Below are 20,201 nucleotides of genomic sequence, written 5' to 3' on the forward strand. Positions count from 1 at the left end.
CCACCCTTATCCTCATCTTTCTTTTTTTTTTTGATGTTTTAACTTATTTTTTGTATTCAAGGCACTAGTAACATTTATTTAAACTCTCTTAATCACAAATATTATGAAAAATAAAAACAATAAAAAAACATACTTCATTTTTTAAACTCAAAAAAAAAAAAAAAAAAGTTACACCCCTCCCCCATAGTTTATTAGCCAATCGTCCTTCCCAAGCCAAGCCACTGTGGTTATATCAGATAGTTTCCAGAAAACTCCTTCGCCTGTCCAGATCACTCTTCCTCGTCTTGATGCAAATCCCAATTTGTGCATCCAAGAACAAATCTTTTCTGCACTAGAAGGTTTCTTCCACTTGGACTAGTATGACACCTGCCTGCTGTCTCTCACTTACTGTAAAGGACTTGGTATCAATACAACAGAAAATGTCAAGTAGTTTACAAACCATCTTAAACTGAAATATCCTGCAGATATAAACATTTGGATGACAGGAATTGTCGCTGCTTTTCCTGCGAATTCAGAAGAATAAGCATAATCATTTTGTTCATTGACAAAATAAAGAAGAAAGAGATCTTTTCTGAGTGTAATACCAAAATTAGGGTTTCCTATCCCGAATTCCTGAGGGATTTTGCTCTCAAGCCCGGGGGATTCTCAATCTCACATTTTTTTTCCATTTAAGCATTTTCCAGCTTTTGCTGCTCATAAAACGACTATTTTCACAAGCAACATTTCAAGTTTGAATTTTCTTTCTCATATATCTGCTCATATTAAAAACTGTGTCTTTTATGACCAACAATGGATTTACCATTTAGGAACAAAATAGAGTAAATTTTTCTGAGAATAAATTGGTTTCAATTTTCATATGTTCAGCAATTGAGAAAATGCATAAAACTTAAAAGCATTTTCGAAAACCATCACTAAAATTTGAAATCCAGTAAATTATGCTTTAGAAAAAAATAGAGAAAGTGTATTACATAGTCCAAAACCGCTGGAGTAGCCTGAATGCAATAATGGAGTACTTCTGTAAGCTTTAGTAGTGCACCCAAAACCTTTAAGCTACAAAAAGTGCACTCCCAAGAAGAAAGCAATGAAAAACCTGATATTTATATATTCGGCACAACTTCAAAAGGAGCGACAGAGAGTAATATGAAACACAGTTTGACTCGCATGACAGTGCAGTAAGTTAAGCTACTCATGTTTTTGAACATGAGCAGCTTTGATGTCTTTTAAGTTTTTTCATGTTTTTAAAGTGAGAGATAAAGTATTTTTAAAGTATCCACACACTTTTACTGAGACTACGACTTGGCGAAATGGTGAAATCAAGCAGTATTCACCTCTTGCTATAATGCAACAATTTCACTGATAAAATGACCATTGTTAATGAAGCAGCTAGGGAAATTATCAATGCAAGTTAAATTGGATACAGCAAAACACACATCCAAGAGGCATTGTTTTTGTCTTGTAATTTGCAATTCTTGACCCAGCATGAAGGGGGAAAAAATCTATTTCAAAAGGTAATGAAGTTAATGCGGATCTTTTCCTAAATGTTCACACTTATTTTAGTAAAACCAATTGCAGTGTAGCCACAGTATGTGTTTCCATCAAGTGCATTATTTTTAGAGCAAAAATCCTTTATCATACATACGAGCAGCACACTTTTGCTCACAAAACGATAATTGCTAATTAGGATCTGACTTTGTAGTGTTTTATACTTGTTGTAAGGAATTTAAGCAGACTATAAATTCAAGTTATAAAAGCAGTTCTTCCTAAAAAACATGTCTTTTTCTATTTAAAATTTAAAAATAATTTTTTGAAGAATAAAGTCAATCCTGCGGGATTGGCTCGTTAGACTCCCGCAGGACTGAATTCGGCGCAGGATTGGAAACCCTAACCAAATTTTTATTCGCTTTAATATTTCGGGAGACAGAAAGAAAGAGCCATATATCTGAATGAGCAATTAACAAGGGGCTATTGTAATATAGATAAGATAGATTGGCAATGATTGAAGAGTGCAATAAACGACATACAAAAGAGAAAGAACAAAAGCAATACTTGTAGCTGCTACTTGCAATTTATTGCCTTAAAAGGTAATCTCTCCAATCCAACTTTGCTGTTCTAGTGATTTAATGTGTTTTCTGGCTTCAGATTTGATTAACTTTAAATTTTGTAAAATACTTAATAAATAGAATTTTAACTGAAAGATAAAACATAATCTTTCCCAGAAATTAAAAAGTTTCCAGCTGTGGTAGCAACCCTTAAAATCTGTCTGAAAAATCTGAAAAAAAATTTTAGTACACCCTTTTTTTTATAGACCAAAGCAAACCGCGGGATACTTAATGAAAATTCCCAAAATATTTTTAAGAGCCAGTTCTTTTAAGGATCAGGCAGGCTGGATAGTTGACATTTTCGATTTTGCTGAAATTATCAGGATATGTCCGTTATTTAAAACTACAATAAACACGTGTTTTTACTTTCTTCTATGTCAAATATATAGAAGAAAGTATTGGATTTGTGCAAATTTTCAAATTTCGACGGATTCAAAAGTTTAAAGGTGTGCCAAGTCCATTTTTAGAAAATGTCTGCCTGTCTGTGTGTGTGTGTCTGTGTCACACCAGTTTTTTTATGGCCACTCTACAGCAAAAACTACTGCATGAAATCGAACGAAATTTGGTACAGATATGTGCCCCTATGTGAACTTGTGCTCATTGATTTTTGGTGCGAAACTCTCTGAGGGGGGTGGAGCAATGGGACATTTTTTGAGTTATGCCTGCCTGCTATTCCTCAGGAAGTAACTGGTGGAATCAAACAAAATTTGGTCCATACGTTACCCTTAACAGGTACAGGTGCTGATTCAACTTTGGTGTTAATAGTTCAAACGGGGGTGGAGCTATAGAACGATTTTTGTCGTCAATTGCGACTGCTGTATCTCAAGAAATAATGAACATAATCAAACAAAAATTTGTCGGCAAGTAGCCTTTAGAGGGTATGAGAAATGATTGTATTTTGGCATCAGCAACTGAAAAGGGGGTGGCGCAATCAATAGTTCTTTTTTTTCCCATTGTGAGTGCCATATTTCAAGAAAAAATGCTACGTTCTGGATGAAATTTGGAATAAATATGAATCCATATGTAAACAGGCGTTGGTTCAATTTTGGCGCCAATCGCTCCATGGGGGGCTGATATTTTTATTTGTGTGAATAAAAATAGCTTTATAATTGCAACAATAAGAAAGATATATCGTAATAGACTGTTGTCTGCGTATATTTCGTGATTTTAATTGCATGGAAATGATCAGAAATATTCTCAATAATTTAAAATTTTTTCATCTTGTGTTTGTTAGCAAATAAATGTTTAATTATTTTAAGCAAGGCTTTTAAAATAATTTTCAATTTTCATTCTTTGCTTTGAAGATAAATCAGGAATTGGGATGGTCGTCAATTTTTGGCATGTGTAATTTTGTTTTTGTTGGGAATATTGCTTCCTTGTTAAACATGGGGGGGAATCAGAATTTTAAGAAAGATATAGAAGAAAGTTTCGTGATAGCCATAACATACTAGTTTAATTTTTGCAAAAAAAATTTTTTTTCTTGAAGTTTTTCGATGTTGAAGTTGGATTTGGTTGGTTTTTTTTCAAGAAAAACATATCAAATTACATAGTCCAATACTTTTTACTTTAAGAGTGAACCGTGGCACTGGCAATTATTTTGTGTTCTACTATATCCTCGATATCTGTTTGTACATAATTAGTTGTGGTTAACTCCTTACGCAAAGGTCAGGGGTCGCTCAAACTTGTACGAGAAAAAGTTTTTTCTGCAACTTTGACAGTTGAAATCTTCTTGCACCAACAGTGAGCCACCCTAGTATATATTTCAGTAAATACATGCCGCAGAGTAATATCCACAAAAAAAGAAAGATTTGTGTGGCTGAAATATTTGACTCTGAAACTGCAGAAATCACAAAATTGCTAGACTTTTAAGGTCATTAATTTATTGTGCCAAGAGTCAGCAGATATGAAACTACCTGAAGAAGAAGCTTTTCCTGTCATAGAAACACAATCAGTTAACAGACCTATGGCTACTGTTTCAACTTTTACATAATTTGACTCTAAACTTTGCTCAACGAGAGTTTATTGGCGCTTGTGAAAAAATGCCAATTACCTGCTTCTAAGTATTTATTACTATTATTTGCAACAATATTACAATACATTTTCATAAATTAACTAAAATAGTAACAAAAGACAACATATACTTGGAACCAAATTGAAAATTAAGTCATTAAACTACTCAGTATGCAACAAAAGCTCCACTTGTCTAAGTTAAATAAATACCCTTGTAAATGAAAAGTAAAATACGAAACAACAATGTTAAATAGCACTAATCGAGGATTACTGCAGACATGTTGCCTTGAAAAAGGTGTTCCTTATAACACCAAAACATGTGTCCACAGATGTTATTTCTTATTTTCTATCTGTCTACTTGGTCAGGCGACTTTTCTTGAAACATCTCTTCTTCCCTTTTCCATCGGTAACTTGTTCAGATCAAGGAATTCCATTTGAGAATTATGAATCTGCTTAGGTGTAGTAAGGTCCAAACTTAACTAAAAAACCTTTTTAAAAGTATCACGAATTTGAATGTATTTCAAAGAGGTTCAGGCCCTTCCCAACAGAAAAAACCGAGTTTCTCCTATAAATAAAAGAGAAAGGAGAGGAACATGTATAAAATCATTTCCAAAAAGTACATCAAAAGAGATGATAATAGAAATCGACAAAAGCACGTCTTTTGTCGGATCCCTTTTCATCCATAAGCTGATATCTTTTACTTTGTGAAAAAGGCATTTCTTGTCACGCCGAAACAGGTGTCTGCAGTAACCTGCAATTCAAACTATTTGACATTGCTATTTCTTATTTTACTTTTCATTCACAAGGTTATTTATTTAACTTAGACAAATAGATTGTTGCACACTGAGTAGTATATGGACTTAATTTTCAATTTGGTTCCAAGTATATAATGTATTTTGATACCATTTTAGTTAGTTTATTGAAATTTATTGCAATATTGTTGCAAATAATTGTAATAAATACTTAAAAGCAGGCAATTGGCATTTTTACACAAGCGCCAAGAAACACTCGTTGATAAAAGTTTAGAGTCAAATTTTGTAAAAGTTGAAGCAGTAGCCATAGGTCTGTTAACCGACTGTGTTTTTATGACAAGAAAGGCTTCTTCTCCAGGTAGTTTCATATCTGCTGACTCTTGGAGCAAGAAATTAATGACCTTGAAAGACATGCAATTTTGTGATTTCTGCAATTTCAGAGTCAAATATTTCATTGCGCCAAATGTCAGCCACACAAATCTTTCACTTTTCGGATACTACTCCGTGGTATGTATTTACTGAAATATATACTAATGTGGCTCACTGTTGTTGAAAAAAAAGATTTTGACGGTCAAAGTTGCAGAAAAAGAATTTTCGTACAACTTTGAGTGACCCCTGACTTTGTGTAAGGAGTCAACCACAACTAATTATGTACAAACAAATATCGAGGATATAGCAGAACACAAAATAATTGCCAGTGCCACGGTTCACTCTCAAAGTAAAAAGTATTGACCTTTGTAAATTGGTACATTTTTCTTGAAAAAACGAACGAAATACAACTATGACAAAATGTCATTTACCCAGCCTGACTGCTTCTTAGAAAAACTGGCTCTTAATCATCATTTAAGGACCACCCTATGATCACATCTTACGCTTTTAAGTGTTGTCAAAATAATAGCTGTTGAAGGTTTGAGCTTATAATCATAAAAATTTATACCTTAACATTAAAGCTGAATATAAGTTGACTTTGTGAAAGGGAAAATCTAATCTTCCTGTATTTGTTGATGTACATAATGCTTTTGCAAGTTTGCAGTAAAATTTAATCAAATTATGTAAAAAAAACATTGAAGCTCGATAGCAGCCCCTAAAATGTTTTCTGACATTTTTAGGGAAGTCTTAATTTAGAGCATACACCAGGATGGGAGATTGCCTTATAAAAATTCTTTTTAAGAATGACCCTACTGACCCATCCACTTCATTTTATTTAGAAAAAGATATTCAGGCGTTTCCAACTTTGTAAAAGCCATTTACACTGTTTCCTGAGACTTCAGTAGAGCATGTTATCTGAAATATCTACCTCAGAGCCAAAAGTCACATCATAATTTTACAGTAGAGATGAAAAACTTTTTTTTTTGTACATGCAAAGGATGGGGACGTGTGCTCTTTTAACCCTAGTAAAAAATTGAAAAGGATTTTTTAAAAAGAATTATGTTCACATGGCTTCATGTAGGATAGGGTTTCTACATACAATGCACTTAATAAACGGAAAAATCGCAGTCCTAACGTCCTTCTGGCTCAGAGGTACAGATATAAGTTATATGCTGAAACAGGGAGCAAAACTAACACAGCTTTCTTCCTAAATTTTTAAACTTTTATCTGCACTACTATCTTAAAAAACGAAAACAGCGGATCTCTGATTTTATAATGTCCATTTTATATGTTATCTTGCCTCCAATGTCATTTTCTGCTAGTCCCTGCAAAAGGCTTGCTGATAATGTCAAATTATTCCAGTTTTTAGGTAACCCTTTTTCAGAAAGTCCACTAAATAAATATTTCTGCAAACAGATCAAAATAATTAAACATTATAAGACTCACGCATTTTTTTTTATTTTTTAGATTTCTATTTTTTCAAGATAAATTGAAAGCTGTTTGAAACAGCTCTGGCATTCTTTTTGTTGGGTCTTATTGTCATTTTTATCAGCGAGAGGGTTTTTCTCTGACATTACATTTTTCCTTCATGACAATTGAGGACTAAAAGAACCGACACTCTTAGAAATTTTCTGGAAGTTGGCTCCCCATGTATCGTCTCATCACATCACGAATTCCTTTTTTAAAAATTACTAAGAGCTTTCAATGATAATGATGAAGATGACAAAGGAATAATAGAAGTAATCAAAGAAACAATAGAAATAATTGAGGGTGTCCCCACAGCAGATCAAGCGATTCTAAGCAAAAAAACTACACACTATTTTTTTTTGTAAATGTGAACTAAGGAGTAAATTTGTAAAAAAACTTAGTTTAGATTACATATTTTCTCCAATGCTTCTTTGGATAAGAATCAATTTTTAAAAAATATGTTTAGATTTTTAACACAGCCGATATTTCAGTTTTTCCACTCGGAATGTTTTTTACCACTTATCAGACAGAAAACGTTAAATCGGGGTTCCACTGTATAATCTCATGCAGATTTTTTGTGATGTTGTAATAGTTAACAAAAGAAAAAAAAAGAGAACCCCTTTGATTTTTGCTTTGTCAGCTTTGACATGAATAAAATTCAAACTTTTTTTTTGAACAAAAACTTCTAGATGGTATAATTTTTATATACATTATCTTCGTTCAAAGGATGTTGCTTAAAAATTATTGCACATGGTCATAGCATGAACATCACAATATGCATAAATTATAACATCACATCACTTAAAAGCAAATTTAGAGGTAAAGAAAGGTGCTGCTATTATTTGCAAATGAATCAAGCATAAGTTTTTTGAATCATTTGTAATTTTAAAAGCAATGTTTGTCACAGGATCATTGAAATAAAAAAATGAACAGCTTTTATTCAAATGAAAATACAATAAAGTTCTGATTATAATTTAAAAAAAAGTGATTTACACCACATTTTGGGTTTTCATTTTTTTTTTCAGTTAAATAAACATCCAGTCCTGCTTTGTTCTTATAAACTTAGGCACTTAAGCATCATGTCTGATTTCATTTTGTGAATGACCAAATATGACAACTATATGTTTCACACATAGCAAAAATGTTGAAGTATCTAAGAAGCATTCCGGAAAATTAAAGAATGATCTTCCCTATGTTAAACAGGGTGTTCTTATTTAACCTGCAAGACCTTTATTTTTGCAACAGTTATTCCTAGATGCATACTTCCAGCTTAAAAAAAAGTTCAAAAATCAGATGCAAAGTTAAGATATTGAAAGTTTGAAGCAAAAATGAAAAAAATGAGTAAAAAAAAATACAAAATTTAACTTTTTATATGGGCTCTAGGACCCCAACCTATATTTAGTGTAATAATCTTCATTGAAAAATATTTATGACACAAAAAGTTTGACATTAGTACGACAAATATTCACCAAAATATGAATGAAGAGTTTTGTGATTTACACCACTTTACACTTGCTCGCAATACCTTTTTGGAGGAAGTATAGCAGCTAACAAGGGTTTAAAACTATATGTGTGCATAGTGTTTTTTCAAATTGTATGAGGTTTTTCAGTTTGTTTTTGTGTGGCATAGCATAACATTTACATAAATTTTTCAATAGCAATGAAAAATATCAATAGTATTTTTACTTCGAGAACCTGTGAAATTTGTGAAAGGGTGATAAGTTCCAACTGCATTTTTTGTCCGCAACCGTCCCCTGAAACTTGGAAGTCGAACAAATGTCAAGCTTTTATTGCTAGTAATAATTTTCAATGGAGAATATTTCCCTAAATAGAAGTAAGGGGACCTAAAGCCCGTGTAAAAAGTTAAATTTTGAATTTTTTGACTCGTTCTTATTTTTGATTCAAACCATCAATATCTTGACCCTACATCTGATTTTGGACATTTTTGAAACTGAAAGTATGCATCTAGGACTAACAGTTGTGAGAATGGAGGTCTTGCAGGTTAAAAGGGAACAACACCCTGTATATTACAGGGTTCATACTGAACTTTGAAAATTAAAAGTAAGGAATTTTGCAGGAGTTAATTTTACTTTTTAAGGACTAGTTTCTTGTTTAAAGATGCATTTTTAAAAATGTATTTCAGAAATAATATGTAACATACTAAATTTATAGTAAAATATGCATTTTTTTACTGCTTCTAAGACTTGAGCTGCCTGGAAATCAAATCTGAGTACGGGAGAGGGAGAGGGTACCCATTGAAATATGATTTATTTTTAACATGAATAAAAAATAAGTGATATTGATTGAAAATTAGTATTTTTTCAAAAACAATACACGTACTAACAATTTTCTAATCAAGAAAAGACTAAAAAATAAAATAATTGCTAAAATAAGAACTATAATAAGCCAGCTGAAAGTAGTAGAGGCTAAAATAGCTTCCAACTATCAAAATAATTGAAATATTTACAGGATACAAAAGGACAAACTTGAAACACAACAAACAATTTTCGGCAAAGCTTGTGTTTGATTTTGAAATAGAAACATAAGGTCACTCATACGAGATTGAAGTACAGAAAATTCAATTTAAACATTAGAGATCCTTTTGAAAAAATTGTACGAATTATTTTAATCTTCAAAATTAATCACAACTTTGTAGACTATTTCAAAACTTTTGTGTGACTCTATATGCTGATAAACATAGAAAACTGACTAATTTTAAGAATTTTTCTTAAAGAGGTTGAAACAAAAATTAATTTCCCCTAACTTTCTGACATTCAACACTCTTAAAGAGCATGAATTTCATTTAAAAAAATTCTTCAATTTAATGATTTCAATAAAAATACAAATGAACTTAATTTCTTTCCCTCTTCATAAGGCATAGAAATGCATCATAAATGCGAAACATCTTATACCCATGGTGGATGCAAAGAGATTGCGATTTTCAAAGTAAACGTGTTAAAAGTATAAAGAACGGCACATAAAAGAATTTAAGTAAATTATTTCAGAATTGCATTTTAGAGCTCTACTATAAAAATATTATTAATAACAATCAACATATTTGAAGCAAAAATCAAATTACACCAGCGATTTAGATTTTAACTTTTTAACTCTCATAAAGGACAAAATTCTGCTTGAAAAGTGTAACTTTGTGATATTTATTGGAATAAAAAGAAATTTCATTTACTTGCTCTCCAAAAGAGCATAATAAGCATCAAAAATCAGAAAAATTCAATTATCATATCAGATGCAAAGAGATTGCTTTAATCAAAAAGAAAGCATCAAAAGTCTAAAAATGGCAAATAAATGAATTTATTAAAGCAGAGAAAAAAAAAAACTTTAGAATGGCACTATAACAAGTCTACAAGATGTAACAAAATTTTTGGCTCTGCAGAAATTTTTTTTAAACTGCTAACCTTATTTTTATCAATAAAGAAAAATAAATTTTAAAAAAATTGGGAATTTTTTAAAAAATCCCAGTTTATTTATGTTAAAGCCTTTCTCCAAAAGTCTTTTAAAGCACATGTGTGAAAAGAATAATGGTTTTGGCAGTTTTCTTCAATTGATGAAAAATAAGCACCTCTTTCATATTTGAATATAAATTTAATTCCTTATTCAAGTGTGAGTTAGGTAAAATAATCATTTGCAAAAAAATTTTCAGTTAGGATTTGTGTTCGCAGAAAGCTTTTCAATTTATCTAAGTCTGGTAATAGAATAGAAATGAAAAACATCCTATTCTTTAGATGAATTGCATTTGAAAAAATGATGAACATGATGACAATCAAATTGCTTAATAAAGTAGTTATCACCAAAACTTATGCTTGAATAAAATAATTCAGAACATACTATTTGAACATTAAAGATAAAATTACCTACTTCAAGTTTCTAACAGTATCAAACAGAACACTTTTTCAACAGTTTTGAAAATATATATCACATTCACTTACCGTGGCCGATGCAAATGGTTAAAATAAAACCAGAAGATGCTGAATTTCTTCAGGTCCTAAATTTGTAGTAACGTTTTGAAATACTTCCATCATATATAACATTAATTATGCCTCATGGTTAATAGTTAACCATTCATTTATGATTTATTCAGAGCATCCTTATTAAGAAACAATAGTTTTTGGCAGCTGATTCATGAAAAATGTTGGCTGTATTGTTCTTAAAACTTGATGACACAAAAGGAAAAAGGACACATACCAGTGCGGCAAAACCGCACAATAGAATAATTCATCTATAGTCCACAGCAATGATGTAGAAGTAGAACACGGGATAATATGTGCACGTTCATAACTCAGAACATCCACACTTAATAGTTCACATGAAATTTGATTCTTTACTACGACAGAACTGCTTTGGATTAAGATGTAAACAGATGAAAGTTCTTTGAATTAAGGAAAACTTAACTTCCCGAAAAGTTCTTATATTATACTTTCAACTTACCAGTCCAAGATAATTTTATTACAACAAATTTCTCATAGTAAGGAAAGGGAAAATTATTATGCCCAATTATTAGTTCATTAGTCCATTGCTTTTGATTCAAAGCCCTTGCTAAAAGTCCCAAACAGCCCGTTTTAAAGCCTACACATAAAATGTCCACCCAAGGAAAGAAAGTTCTTATTAAAAATACAAACTAAGTTCCAATCATAAATAATTTTTTTCTTCGTATTTTTAACAGAATTCCAGCAGTGGGAAGCATGCAAAATTTTTGAATAAAGTGGTGCAAGGAAAGATTGTAGGAAAGATAACTGGCCACATTCACTTTCAGCAATATTGTAGCACATTTCTTATTTGAACTTGGCTCATGCTACGTCTTGCTTGAGAGAAATATCTTCAATGTGGTATCACTAAATCACATAAATTTCATCCACCCTCTAGCAAGAAGCCACAACAGAACAAATGATGATTCTTAGGATTTAATCCAACATTCAACGGTTGTTGCCAGGTGGGCAATCTAGGTAGAGCTAACCTCATAGAATCAGGTGGACTTCTACGTGAAGATGAATAAGCTCCACGGTGTCTGTCATCTCTTGATGAACGTGTGCTCCTTGTTTTGCTTCTTTTCATGTTTCGTAAAGCAGAAATCAAGTCGATGTTTTCATCCACAGGAAATAAGCGACATAGTTCTTCGCCAACTTTTGGTTCAATTTCCTGGAAAAAAAAAACTGATTGTTCACCATCAGAGCATTCACTCAAAACTAAAATTTGCAAAACAAATATTTTTTTATTACTATAAATTCGCTCCTTTAATTCTAATGTTCATATCTCTCATAAGATTTAATCCAGACCAAAAAAAAAAAAAAAAACAGGAATGTATAAGAATACTGACTAACATATACATATTGTTGTCCCATAGCAACAGTGAGACATCTAATCCCAGAAATAACTAAGATATCTTATTGTTGCTCTGAGGCGACGATATAAAGTGAATTCCATAACTAGAATGGAGCTGGAAGAGACTTCAATGATTAGTATATGGTGAATTTAACTTTTACTAGATCAGCGATTCCCAAAGTGTGTCCCACGGAACCTTTGGGTTTCAGGGTTCCGCCCAAAGATGAGAAGGGTTCTGCCACGAGTTGCATAAATTTATTATTTCCCATAGTTATTTTTAAAAAAATAATAAAAAAAAATAAACTTTCAGGGATAAAAAAAAGCTGCTCTAAATTGAAATAGTAGGCGTCATTGTATCATCGTTTTGCCAGCATAAAAAAAAAGAAACGAAATACATCATCTGATTTAAAGAAAGTTCTTGATGATGCTTAGAAGCAACTCAGGCATCTGTTCTGTGACGTACCATAAAATGGCACAACTTTGTGGCAAGGGGGCAACAATGGACCACTGTTGCCATGGTGATGATTTTGGTTTCTAATGGCCTTTTTTTGAAAATACGAGCTTCAAAAAAAAAAAAATCACCAGGTAATGTAAACATTTAAGTAGCTAAAAATGCTTTATCAGACATTGCCAATGTGGTTGTATGCCTTAGATAACTTAGTCATTTTAAGTGTATGATTCTACTCATTTGTGGAAGAGACAAAAGTCTCCTTTGGGCAGACCACTTATACTATTTTTCAAGATCTGGTAGGTTCAGATTTGCCTTACTATTTTGTCAGTTATGAGTTAAACCGGTTGTTGACAAAATGTTTCATAGTTTTCACATGCTCTCAACATTTATCAAATATCAGAGTTCCCACTCTTCCAACAGATTAAAAAATAGGGCCTTTATATGGCCTTTTTACAGCACAATTTTAAAATAATTAGGGAAAATACAAGCCAATGTCGCACACCAATTTTCTTTGAGGTCTTCAATTTATTTTTATGTTTTTTTTTTTTTATATCTATCATTCATAATTGATGAATAATTTTGAAATTCATTTCAAAGCACTTTTTTTTCACTCGACAGCAGAGCTTTAAAACGTTGTAACTAAAGTTCTATGGGAGCACTAGAGTTGTATGAAAGCTCATTTTAAGGAAAACTACATGTGCATTAATTTATTATGTTTATGTACCTTGAATAATTTGAGAATTTTTTAATTTTTTATAAAATGTAAAGTTGAAAATTTTTAAAGATAGTCTTTGAAAATTGTTGGAAAAAACACATGTTTTTTATTGTAGTTTAATGAATACAGAGAATTTCAGAGTGGGACCAAGAAAGGACAGAAAATAATGTAGGACACATTACTCTAATTTTTGCTAAAACATTTTAGTAACTGCTGAACCCTTTCATGGCTCCGCTGAAAATTTTTGGACATTTTTATAAATATGCATTAAAAATCAAACAGTATTTTTTTAAAAAAATAAAGGACACCATCATAAAAATTTTTGAATTTTTACATTTTAAAATTTTGTAGCAAACATTTTTTCTCAAAAATTATTCAAGTTACAAACTAAAGTGAATGTAATTATCTTTAAAATGAGCGATTATAAAACTCTGTGGCTTTCATAAAACATGAGCTTTTACATTTAAAAGTGAAATTTTGAAAAAAATTGCAAAAAAATTTCTCACATTATTTGCTATTACTACTGAGGCACTCATAGTCCCACTCTGAAACATGTTGGATGTATTCATTAAAATATATTTAAGATTTTTTTCAAAAATTTTAAAGGACATTTTAAATTTATAATTTTGTGAAAAAGTTTTTCTTGAAAATAAACCATTCACTAAACCAGGGCCAAATTAAGGCATGGGCACATGGGGCACAGGCCAGGGCATTAACATTTGGGGGGGGGGCACCAAATTTGTAGCTAAAGTTTTTTTTTTAATGGAACAAATTCAAATCGCACCACAGCAAAAGCAAACATTAAGTCTAGGGAAGAAATGAAATCTATTCAAAATTACAAGCTTTTTCAGAAATTTCAAAGTCATTCCAAGCTTAATATTAAATTTTATTGCATTTTAAATGCTACATAAGAGATATCTTTGAAATTTATGTCCTATTGCTGCCAATCAAAAGTTTACCAACATGACATATTATTATGTTTTCACAATTTAATGCAATATTAGACATTATCACATTCAGCGTGGATACAGTAAATACTTAATAATCAAAATATTTTACAACTATAGTAAAAGCTAGGGAAGAGGGGGTAGGGGCAAATGAAGTTCGTACCCAGTATCCTCATAAAGTCTTAGTTGGGCCCTGCACTAAACTCCCGATTATCCACAGGGTGGATTACCCACCGGCTTTCACACATTCAACAAAACGTTTTTTTGCCAATGGTTAACTGAATGTATAGATAAATGTACACATTTCAATTTAGTAAAAAACTGTTTCTAGTCATCCCTATTTTTTTTCTTCCCCTTTCAATAGCATCAAACCTTTTATGGTCCCTGATACCTAACTGCTTGAATCCTGATTTATAGATTTACACTACTTACTGGTTACTGCTTTAAATCTGCACTATATTTATTGACTTTTACGAGGCATGTTTTTAAAGTAAGTACCGTTTTGATATAAAAAAAGAACGAGTACAGATAGAGCAAAGAAATTAATTGCACAAAAATCTACCATCCTTACACTATTTTTTGACATTGCTCCCATGATTTTCCAAGCATTTGTCATAGCGTGGTACAGGTTTTTGTATACCTATTCATAGAAAATTGCCGCCTGTGTAGTCAGCCATGAGGACTCTTACAGGGCTTTGGCTGGGGCATTTTTGAACATCCTCTGGTCTGCCCTCACCTCGCTCGCAACATCTTTCATTTGTTTCGGCATCTAAAGTCTTTCGTAGGTGGTCTGTGGCACAACAGCAATAATGAGCTCAGAGAACATGTTATCCCATGGCTGACTACACAGGCGGCAATTTTCTATGAATAGGTATACAAAAACCTGTACCACGCTATGACAAATGCTTGGAAAATCACGGGAGCAATGTCAAAAAATAGCGTAAGGATGGTAGATTTTTGTGCAATTAATTTCTTTGCTCTATCTGTACTCGTTCTTTTTTTATATCAAAACGGTACTTACTTTAAAAACATGCTAGATCGATACGACTTACGAGCATAATTGATCTTGTTCAAAAAAAAACTTCCCTCCTTTCCCCCTATGCATAAATATCTTGGTGTAACCTTGCTTGATATGTTCCAAATTAATCTGTTTGCACCATTTGCTCGCATATGTGTAAAATCCATTTGCTAGAAGAAGCGATCCTTTTCTAGATTCTACATGTTTTTTTATAAAATGTTAGCATTCTAATTAAATTTCTATTACATTATTGATCTATCTAAAGCTATTGCATAGACGAATATTGTCTTCTACTAGTTACTTTGTGGATTATCCGCGATTTCGGTTATTCGCGGTTACCGTATATAAAATTAAAGTGCAAGCAAGTAACTTCAAAATGAGTTAGTATACAACTTTGTTGCTCTCATAGAACCCTTGAATTAAACACTTCAAAACACTGCTGGCAAGTAAAAAAAAAGCTGTTAAACAAATTGCAAAAATTAATTGCACATAACTTATGAATAGGCTTGCCAGACGTCCCGGTTTTCAGACAAAATCCCGGTGTCCCGGTCGGTTTACTTCATGTCCCGAAAAAAGATAACTGATTACAAATGACCAAAAAGGCCTTGAAGGATTATTTAGGACAATTATTACTGTTACTTATATCAACATTTTCTTGTAAAATTAATACCGGATTAGCTTGAAAGCATTGTAAAAATGCTTTTGCTGTAAAAGCAAAATTAAAACCAAAAAAGACTAAAATATTCCCGTAAAATGAAAAGTGTGTCTAAATATTGTTCAATTTTTTATTCATCATTCAATGTGTTTCTAACTAAAATAAATTGTAAAATAATTTGTCGAAATGTTCAAATTTTACCTGCTTACGTCATATTTTCGGTTCATAATTAGTAACCATATATTCAGAGCATTTAAAATAAACTGCCCAACAAAAAAATCCAAAAATCAACCACAGGTGTGTACCCTTTCGAATACTAGCGACGATTGGGGGGGGGGGATTCCGGTGTCCCGGTTGAGCACTTCAGAAATCTGGCAAGCCTACTTATGAATGATAGATTTTTAAAAAGTATAAATAAATTTAAGACATCAAATAGTAAGGTTTCTAAAAGTTTCATGAAAATCTAAGAAATAAAGTTAGGATTTTTTTTTGTTGTTGATTTGGCACGGAATGACACAAATCCTAATAAAATAGGGCCTTTCATTATTTTTTAGGGCTTTTGACTACAAAATATGGCTTTTAGAGGGGCCCCTACAAGCAATAGTTGAAAATAGGGCCTTTATAGGGACTTTTGAGGGCCTGTGGGAACCCTGAATATGGGAATGTTGGGATACAACAATGGACACCTATTTTTCATGGTTTTTAGTGGCTTGAACATTAGCTGGTCATTAGTGGTTCCTATATGAGAGAATCTATAGGTACCTAGCCATTAGTTGGTGAGATTTTTCTAGTTTTCAAATGTTTCTAGGCTTGAAGCTTCATTTTATTCCCTGTACTGCTGCTTTCATCATATTTTGTGCTATTTATTGTAAATAATGGCAAGAAAAGACAGAAGAAAGCTTGGGAGTTGCCCTATCACCCATATTCATGGGAGTTTCTGCAGAAGGTCTGATCAAGACCCACGTGATAACAGGCCAGACAACTCCTCCCCCCCCCCCTGCTTCGTTACGCCACCAGTCGTCGATCTATGAACTTGGCGCGAAACTTTGAAAGCAGTGCGTTTTACCAGTAAACAGTAGTGCTCTGGCTGAAATAGATGAAATATGTAACTTCGGATGCATATTTTTGAATACAATACTGTTGGATTTATCTCATCCTTTCCACGTACCGGAATGTAGAGGCAATTAAAAATATATATATATATATATATATATATATATATATATATATATATATATATATATATATATATATATATATATATATATATATATATATATATATATAATTAAGTCGTGTAACTGTCTGCTGAGTGAAAGTGAGTCAGCGATTTCCGCTTCCGAACAACTTGCATGCGAAGAAAAAAGTTGGGCTCCTCATGGAATAAATTTTAAAGTTCGGAGGTAAGTACTTTTCTCAGATAAACAAATTTACATTTTATGCTTTTGAGTTCAAGCAGTTAAGGTTACCTAACTTTTCCTCTATTACACAAACAATTGTCAGTTTCCTTTCTGATATCTTTGTCTGTAATTTGTAATTTCAGTGTACTGCTTTAATATTTGAAATGGTTAACTTGCAACTTTTTATTTCTTTCTTTTTTCAACCTTGTACTAGCATTTATTCGAAATGGATTTTCCAAGCTGACAATATACATATGTCAAAATTTTCTGCAAATATACTTGTTGCTATCAGAAGCAACGTAACTTGGTGTTGATATTCAGTTAATATGTATGTAAACAAGTTTATTGAAACAGGCTTTTAACTGAACTAATCTTATATTTTCGGTTTCGATTAAATTGTTTCATATGCTAGCATGAGTTATTTTGATCAAAAAACATTCCTGGATGGGCTTTTGTAGTTCTGAGGTAGAAGATTAGCTTTGAATGCCGGAGGTCGTGGGTTCGATACTCAAACATTTCCCCCCAACTACGCCCCTGCAATGTTATTCAAACAAGCTGGTTCTGTGCGTAAATTAAAAAATATATGTTTTTTTTTTCCACTGTTGTCTTTAAGTTTTATGATATTTATGCACAAATTGCGGTTGAGTTAAAGGTATTCATAATTTCTGGGCTTACAAAAGATTACTTTTGAGCAGTGGATACGTAACGTGTTTTTGCCAAATGCTCTATGCTTGTTTGTCTATGCTTAAAAAGGGCAAAATGTCTTGAACTACATATTTTTTGAACTCCTTAGGTTTTCTGTTGATAAGCTTTCAGGAACTCTGAAACTGTAACATAAATTGAATTAAGGGGCTGTCCATAAATTATGTTGCAAAATTTTGAACAAATGCCCCCCCCCCCCTCCTTGTTACATGTAACGCTGTTCAACATGAGCATATTGTTATAAACAACGCGTGATTTCACACTTCTTGTTATCCCCTCCCTTTCCCCTGTCACAAAACTGTCACACTGAATTCCTAAAAGAGCATACTCAGCAAAATGTTGACCTAAATTTAACATATATGACGTTTTAAGTATGGAAGAAAGTTGCTAAAATGGTCATTCTATAAAAAGTTTTTTGAAAGAGGTTACTTTGTCATAAATTAATGCTTTTTAAAATAATTTTTCAAAAGCCTAAAATGATGAACTATTGAAGCCCCCCCCCCCACACACACAAGAATCATTAGCAGCAGAAAAAGCTAAAAATGGAAAAGTAGCAAAATTCCAAAAAAAAAAAAAAAAAAGGCTGCTTAGATATTGAATACATTTTTTTGATGTACAACATACAGTATTCATGATGCTGTATAATTCCTTCTTTAATTAACATTTTTCAAGTTGAATTCCTGAGTAATTTTTCGAGAGTGCCCACGGAAGGGGAGGGGGGGGGGTGGAATCATAGCCTCATAGTAATGGTAGCTTTTAAACGGCTATAGTTAAATAACTGTGCCCTTGAAATTTTAAGGGAGATGGGGGAGATGTTTTTGGGCTATTTTTCTTGAAGTTTTCATAATTGAAGGGGGTAAGGCAGTGCTTACTTTGGGGTATGTCACCCAAGCATTCATGTCTTTTTAAGAGAATAAATTTGCTCAGCTAAGTTAACATTAATAATCTAATATTATGTACTTTAATTTGATGTGATGTCTTCGAAACATATTGCAGTCATGTTTCCCATTTACTTAAGTAAAAATGTTTATTTATTTTTTAAAATTTCATTTGATTCTTATTCAAATACAATGATAAAATTATTTTTTGTTTTGATGTAATTGTGAAATGAAAGTTCATTTATTTATTTGAATACTTCTTAAGAGTTAATGTTTCAATACAAAATACAAGTAGTTAAAATGCGATTAGTTAAAAAAAAAATTCAAATGAAAAATAAAACTGTGTTTATTTATCACTTCGTTTTAACATGCTTGTAAAATAAAATCGTGTTTAGTTATTTGAATACTTTGTAAGACTTATAAATGTTTTTATGTAAAATACTATGAATTAAGCTCAGTGTATTTTTTAGTGTATGATTATCGGGTTCCTTTTTATGTTTTCAAATGAAAAAGTAGAACTTTTAATGCTACAAAAATAATAGAAGACAATAATAAATAAACCAAAAAGTTTAATTAAACCAAAATACTAATCGAAATGCTCACTTCCCAATATCATTGTGGATCGACGAACGATGACGTCATTTGCTAGTTGGATGGCCTTCCTATCTCGAAGGCCTCGGTCTGACTTAAATCCGGACCTACTATAAACTGAGATAATTTTTAAAAATTATTTATTTTGATGAGATTTTGAATGTGAAATGTGATTTCACATTTCAGTTTTCAAAATTTTTAATGAGCTCATTTAAAACTTGTCAGACCTATGTATTTTCTGAGACCCAAGTATAGGTACCTAGAATAGTCCCTATATGAGGGAATCTATAGGTACCTAGCGATTAGTTGGTGAGATTTTTCTAGTTTTCAAATGTTTCTAGGCAAAATCTAGGCAGATAATAAATGACGTTACCTACATTTACCATGTTTAACTTTATTAATCACTAAAGACGACAAGTAATGATTAAACCTTAAAATATTGAAAAAAAAAAGTATAAATAATGGACTGAAAAAGTTCTTTATACAGTATCAAGCAGAGGGCAACTAGTAGCCTCAGACAAAAGAAAAAAAAAAAAGCCAGATCAAGTTTTCAATGTGCTTTATAGGTTAAAATGAGGTGGCCCATAGTTATACCTTGTAAGGGTACAACTATGGGCCATGGGGAAAAAATTCCCCTTCCTCTTCTTTCCAACTTAAAAAAAAATATATATAGATATTAAAACTTCATAAGAGTGTGTTTGGATTTTTGACGTTCTACTGTATTGCTTTTCCTACAATGTTATATTCCATGCAATATTATAAATGATAGAAATCTTGTGATGCTTGGAAATACAAAAGGGAAGTTCTTAAACA

The 20,201-nt window shown here is 31.9% G+C and overlaps 1 protein-coding gene across 3 annotated transcripts in view; it reads right to left on the reverse strand.

Moving 5' to 3' along the window:
* The window catches only part of LOC129221946 (YTH domain-containing protein 1-like), a 121,041-nt gene that overhangs the window by 37,533 nt on the left and 63,307 nt on the right, over window positions 1–20,201 (reverse strand). For all 3 annotated transcript variants that reach the window (XM_054856337.1, XM_054856335.1, XM_054856338.1), the window contains one exon: window positions 11,667–11,848. In XM_054856337.1, the coding sequence (XP_054712312.1) occupies window positions 11,667–11,848 (182 nt within the window). The remainder of the gene's footprint in view (window positions 1–11,666; window positions 11,849–20,201) is intronic.

This window comes from Uloborus diversus, chromosome 5, assembly GCF_026930045.1.
Source record: "Uloborus diversus isolate 005 chromosome 5, Udiv.v.3.1, whole genome shotgun sequence".
NCBI lineage: Eukaryota > Metazoa > Arthropoda > Arachnida > Araneae > Uloboridae > Uloborus > Uloborus diversus.